The sequence below is a fragment of the Arachis ipaensis genome, chromosome B02, assembly GCF_000816755.2.
Source record: "Arachis ipaensis cultivar K30076 chromosome B02, Araip1.1, whole genome shotgun sequence".
Classification (NCBI taxonomy): domain Eukaryota; kingdom Viridiplantae; phylum Streptophyta; class Magnoliopsida; order Fabales; family Fabaceae; genus Arachis; species Arachis ipaensis.
The window spans coordinates 44,426,543-44,433,360 of NC_029786.2; the positions used below are offsets into that span (position 1 = coordinate 44,426,543).

Here is a 6,818-nt window from a genome sequence, read left to right on the forward strand (position 1 = left end):
AGACTGAGACTGAGAGACTGAGACACAGTATCATGTTTGTTGGTTCAGAGACTGATACTAAAATTTCTGTCTCTGTCCCTAAAATTTCAGTATTTCAGTACCTCCAAAAAGTAGGGACACAGGGGACTGAAATTTTTAGAGACGGAGACTGAAATTTTAATAACATTTTATACCTAAAATACCCTCATTTCAATTAATTAATTCCAATTTTATCTTTTGTGCAAATTAAATTAGAGTTTTATTCTTGTTTCAATTTCTGTCTCTCAACCGAGCAGGACAATATTGAGTCAATTTTAAAACGTTAGGAACTTAAATAGAACGATTCAAACGTTAGGACAATTTTGGGACTTACCCAAACGTTGAGACAAAAACGATACCTTAAACTAAATATTATTAATTATATATTTTTATTTATTATTTATAATATTTTAGCTACCTGTTAGATAGTTAATCATTTCTAAATCAAATCAGTTATTCAAAACGTACTAGGAAGCGGCTAACTTTGTGTTTGGAATTTGGATGAGGATGATGATGTAATCCGCACACAGACTCCAACCGAGAGAAAAGCAAAACCAGCAAATCTCTGTTGTCTTATCTCCAATATAAATTGGAACGGAATCGACACTCAGGTTAAACACTGAACACTCTAAACTTGTAATAAAAAGTAAAAAAGAAAAGGGGAGAAATTTCCCATGGCAGAAAGAGTAGAGGGATTCAACTTCGAGCAAAGGCATGGGAAAAAGAGGGTAAGGGTGGCTCGCGTGTGGAAGACGAAGGAAGGAAAACACTACGTTGTGGAGTGGCGAGTCAGCATCAGCCTCCTCTCTGATTGTGTCAACTCTTATCTCCGTGATGATAACTCCGATATCGTTGCCACTGACACCATGAAGAACACTGTAACCTTCTTCTTCCTCTCTTCTTCTGTGTTAGTAATTTTCTGCGTGATTTGTACCACTATCCAAAGTTAACATTTTAAGCTCTGATATCTATCTGTTTGTATGTTGATATTTGGAGTGCGAATCTGTTTGCTTTCTGATGGGATTTAAAATCAATTATTTGATTTTCTGAACTTTGCTAGTTCAATATTTTAGTTTATTAAAAGATCTATTGTAAATGTTATAAACTGTTGTTGTCGTCTGATCTACTCATTTTAACAAAACAATTATGTCTGAATCTCATATGCTGCTTTGTACCTTCTGTTGGTTTCAATTGTATTTTTTCAAGAAGTGGCTAAATAGATATGATGTTAGGTTTGTTTTGATTTGATCCTGTCTCTAGAAAGAAATAGACAGAAATACAAAGAGATATTGATTAGAGACCGATTTTTTCTGCTTACACTTCTAGGAAATACAAGAACTGCAAGTATTTCTGTCTTAGATGCTTATAATATAATACCAGTATTTAAACTCAGATCACATAAAATATTTACAACCCTGATTTCATGCTATAGGTTGGGTATATATTACTGTCTACAAACTTAAAGAACAAGGAATTTGCTTGCATATGCTATTTGTCTTTCATCCTCCATCATCACATCTGTTCAATTTTGATTTTTTTATGAAAATATTGCTAGGTATATGCAAAAGCCAAGGAGTGCTCTGAAATACTTTCTGTTGAGAACTTTGCTATTGAGCTTGCCAAGCACTTTATATCATTCTATAGGCAGGTTGGTGAATGGTAAAATACAGTATAATATCATTATTCAAATAAATCTACATTTGTTTTCTTTTTTCCTTATAAATCCTCTTGCACTATGCTCTTTCTTTTAAAATTTTCTTGCTAACAATTTTTCTTTCACCAAATTATTTATATCACATTATGGTTTTCCAATTAAAGTTTGGAAAGGTTTATAAGAGGAAAGCCGTTGGTTGGTTAACCTAATTTTTCAATGAGGATAAGTTTAGCGTGGTAGAGATGACGATGCTTAGATGAATGATTGACCAAACACTCATAGACAATTCAAGGAATGGGGATATAAGAGAGAAAGCTGGAGTAGTGCTTATTGTTGAAAAGATGGTAGAATCTCGTGTTAGATGCGTTAAACATGTGAGGAGAAGATCGACGGAATATCCAGTTAAGAGGGTGGATCAGGAAGATAGATACGAGGAAGATCTAAAAAGACCTTTTACTAGGTTTAGTCAAAGGAGTTCTACGTATAAATAGTTTCACTGTAAACATGATATATGATAGGGTACAATGGTGTCGTTTAATCTATGTAGTCTACTCATCTAGTGGGATAAGGCTTTGTTATTATTGTTCTTGTTATATTGTCTTCCTCCCCATAGTTTTTTGTTGCTTTATGGCTTTTCACAGGTTACTACAGCTGTTGTAAACATTGTGGAAAAGCCATGGGAACGCATCATCATGGATGGTCAACCTCATATGCATGGTTTGTTAGACTATGTTACATTCTACGATATTATTTGTTTCAATATGGTATAGTTCATAGATTGTACCCTTTTCTAATTGCTTTTGGTTATACAATTGTAATATTTGGCAAACAATTTTGGTTGCCTAACATATTTCAAATTTGCATTTCACTTCTTGCTTTATGGCACTTTTAGTGGAACTAGCAATTTGAGTGAAACATTTCATTAGATTGTCCAAATGGAAAAATCCCACTTTCATCATATTGTGTTGAATACTGGTGTAGCTAATTTTAGATTCCGTGATTCAGTAATAAACTCCAGTTTGTTTCTTTTCAGCCCTCAAGTCCTTTGATTTCATTTTTATAAGGTTTCAAACTTGGATCTGAGAGGCATACAGTTGAGGCAATAGTAAAAAAGTCTGGTGCTCTACAGTTGACTTCTGGTGTTGAAGGATTATCTGTGCTGAAAACTACTAAGGTAAGTATGCTATATAGAAACCTGTACTTTGATTTTGATATAATATTTCCTGTGTATGTAATACATAATTTCGAAAACAGTATTTTGTTTTGGGTCCAAATTCTTGTAAAATATTATATTTGGCGATTACTTTGATATTATGGTTTCACAATTATAGGAGAAGCATGACATGATATGGTTTTGAGTTGAAAGGAAATTCCTTTGCCTGCTCATGATCCCCTTCTTCTATCCCCCTAATGCCGGAAAGAATATCAAATGTATAAAGTAGGTATTGACAAAAGAAACACAAAGAATTATATTTGCAGTTATATATAATAGATCTATATCTATAAGAAGGATCATCAGCATAGATTTTTTCTAAAAAGAAAATTTTTTAAAGAACCTGAAGAATTTTTATTTATAAAAATGTTCTAGAGTTTATTAAATGCCCAATAATGTTTAGAGGAAAGGGGCAGCCCAGTGTACAAGCATCCTGTGTTAATGCAGGGTCCTAGGAAGGACCGCATCTAAAGGATGTAATCTAAGCAGCCTAACCTGATAATGTTATCAGTGGCTGTCTCCATGGCTTGAACCTGTGACCTTGAGGTACAGAGACAACTCAATTATTGCTCTAAGGCTCCCCTTCAATGAGATTTAGAGGAAGAGAAAGAAAACCTCTTTTGAGCTATTAAAAAGGATTAAGTTCTAAATTTGACTACTAAAATTTTGAAAAGTTGGGGAAGTTCTTTTTTTTTTTATGTAACATACTCAAACTGCTTTTAGTACTATAATACTCAAACCTTTCAGAATTGGTATGAGCATATGGATACTACCTAGCATTTCTTGGAGATCTGGTTTCTGGCATCCATACTATGATGCTGAGTTTTTTTGACAAATATTCTGTCAATTTTCTTTTACTCTCCACTGATCCCTCTTTTATGAAATAGTAGCTGCTATTGGTCTCCCTTTGATTTACAGAGTTAAAAGCAAGATTGTGATATACAATCCCTTATTTTTGTTCTAAGTTTAGTTTGGATCTGTTGTGAGCAGTCTGGTTTTGAAGGGTTTATACGAGACAAGTACACAGCTCTTCCTGAAACACGTGAAAGGATGCTGGCAACAGAAGTAACTGGTCTCTGGAGGTAAGACTTCATTGTTTCCTTAGACATTTTTTTCCCTATTAGTAAATTTTAATGAAGAGGTAAAAACAGAAATAGTTTCTGGTGTCGGAAAGAGTTATATGATTTAAATCAATCACCTAAATCACATAGATATCTTGCAGGCTTAATTCTGACTTTTAAGCAACTTTATTACACTTCAGTTATCGTTTATTAATAAAAAGATTTTTATTGAGCATCATTAGGATTATTTAGCACCATCATGGAGAGAAGTTATAATATCGCAATAACGATTGTCACCAATAGTTAAATGTGGAAATAGAGTCATGCTTCTAATGTAAATTGTAGGTACTCTTATGAATCACTAAGCAGCGTCCCACAGAAGCCGCTTTACTTTATGGAGAGGTACGACGATGTTAAAAGAGTTCTGCTTGAAACCTTTTTCGGTCCACCGAATGTGGGGGTGTACAGCCCATCTGTTCAAAGCACTCTCTATCAAATGGCAAGGACCACATTGAACAGGTATCTCTCTTCAATACTCTCCCTGTTTAGGGAGGCAATCCATGCTTCTTTATCCACTCTGCACCTCACACTGTAGAACCCGGAATCAGTTTGTGTTTGTTTCCTAGGTGCTTGAAATTTATTCTTTAGTTCAATCAAGTAGGGTTTGACAATTAACTTTATGCTTCAGATTTCCTGACATAGATTGTGTTCAACTAAAGATGCCAAATATTCATTTCCTACCAGTCAATATCTCAAATACAGGTGGTCAAATTGTAAAGGTATTCCCTCTTTTCCCTAAGAGTTCACTGCATTAATAGAACCAATGAATAGAATGAAATGGATTCATATAGACTGAAATGGAATAATTGTACATTTTCCCATTTTTAAGATATCAAAGCATGAAATGGAAGAAATTTCATCTCTTTTTTTCTGTAAATAGAATAATAGAAGATGAAGAATAAGAATTTTAGTAACTTGCACTTTCATCTCCTTTTACCCAAATTTGGAGAGACCGGAAAATAAGAATATTGAATAGATTAGAATGGATTCAATCCAATGCCATTTTGTTCTATTCTATTCTATTATTAAGTATCCGACAGTGAAACTGAATACTCTTTCATGAAGTCATGCAAGTCCTCGGACCATAAAGGTCCACCTCCACTATGTGCAACATAAGTTGAAGCCTTCATTTCATTCCCCACCATTCCATCACTTTCATCATTCCAATCATAAATAGCAAAGAATGGTAAACAACCATACTTGTGAATTGACTGGGGTAGTATGAATGTTGAGTGAATGGTAAAGAACCACGGAATTGATAAGTTCAGTTTTACACTCTCGTGGTTTTATAGTCTTACAAGCTTACCATCCAAAAACAAGTTAACTTGCATAAACTTTGAAAAAACTGATATACTCTTGATCCTATTAGCAATCTTATGTGTTTATACTTCGATTGGTTTTGTCCTCAAATGTACAAGTTCGGTTATTGTTGTTGGTTACTTAAGTATCTGGTTATGTCATGCAATATTTATTCAATTATTAAGCTAATTTCATATATATACTATTAAATTGTCAAGCAACAAAAGTAATATTTGCATTGATTAAAATATACTATAATAATAAGTCCTATATTGAATTATTTTTACAATGTTGCCTTTCACTTTTCGAGTTTATGGTCCAAGTTTATTAAAACCACATTAGCTTGCCTCAACTCTCCTCAACTCTCCTCATTAGCTTGAATTATATTGTTGTTGTTTAGGCACTCTTGATTTATAGTTTTTAATAATTGTGCGTTTAAGCAAAGTGACAGATAAAAAGATACAGAAGAGTAGTGTATAATCCCCCTTTTTTTATGAAAACTTTTGATATGATGAATAGCATAAATAAAATTTTGAATGCAATGTATTGGAATTTGCTTCCAATGCATAGTTTAAACCCTAATTTAATATCTTAAAGCTGTTAAATGATGGTGTTTGTGCAGTTTAACGATGATGTATACTTACCCACGGATGAGCCACATGGGTCGATTCAAGCTACATTGAGCCGCTTTTGGTCAAAGATGTAGGAACTGCTGAAACACCACAGATCATCCTTTCTGATCAAAATAACATGTTATATATAAATAATGTTGGTTATGCTTTTCCAGCTGTTTCTTTACATGCCCTTTCTTCAGAATAAAATGTATAGGCATGAACTGCTTGGGTTGTTCTATGAGCATGACAAAAGTCAAAACTGATAATGTTAATTAGTAATGGCTGATATTATTATCCTCTACAAAATGGAAAAGTAACCCTGGTCAGACATTCTCTTGTTTTCATCATTCGTGCATGTATATACCAAGTTTTTGTCAGGTTCTTTTGGGATTCCCCAACGTGATATTGTCTTGCGGTGCCGTAAGTTTTTGAAACATTTGCAAGTTGGTTCCAAAGGGGGCAAGATATCAAAAGCCACGTTTGGCACTTCGAATGAATGAATCACTTTGCCACTCATGCAAATCATATATGCTAATCACGAGTTGGATTTTGTCACCATGAGTCTGGATCCATCGTCGCTGAATTTCACGTTAACGCAACTATTTTTTTCTAGCTTGCAGAAATGGGAGTCTAATCCAGGTTGAGAACTCTTCAGGTGTTCTTAGTTCGAACTAAGATAGAAGCAAACTAGTAGCAGAAGTAACAATTATAACGAGTTCATAATAACAAGCGAGAGTGAACAAGCATCTAAAAGAACACAATTAATTCCATCAAGCTTGGATTCACATGAGAGCAAAATCATTAGAAAGCTTATTGTCTCTAGTATATTCTTACCCTAATTAATTAAGGATTTTGGAAGTTTGTTGCCTAAGACTTCTTAAGTGCACAAAACTATTAGG

At 33.9% G+C, this 6,818-nt stretch overlaps 1 protein-coding gene across 1 annotated transcript; it reads left to right on the top strand.

Moving 5' to 3' along the window:
* On the top strand, nt 497-6,296 carry LOC107625265 (uricase-2 isozyme 2). The gene is made up of 8 exons (XM_016327860.2): nt 497-896; nt 1,574-1,666; nt 2,314-2,389; nt 2,737-2,846; nt 3,876-3,967; nt 4,292-4,465; nt 4,635-4,725; nt 5,928-6,296. The coding sequence occupies exons 1-8, from the start codon at nt 693-695 to the stop codon at nt 6,009-6,011; spliced, it is 924 nt and encodes a 307-aa protein (XP_016183346.1). The 5' UTR covers nt 497-692; the 3' UTR covers nt 6,012-6,296.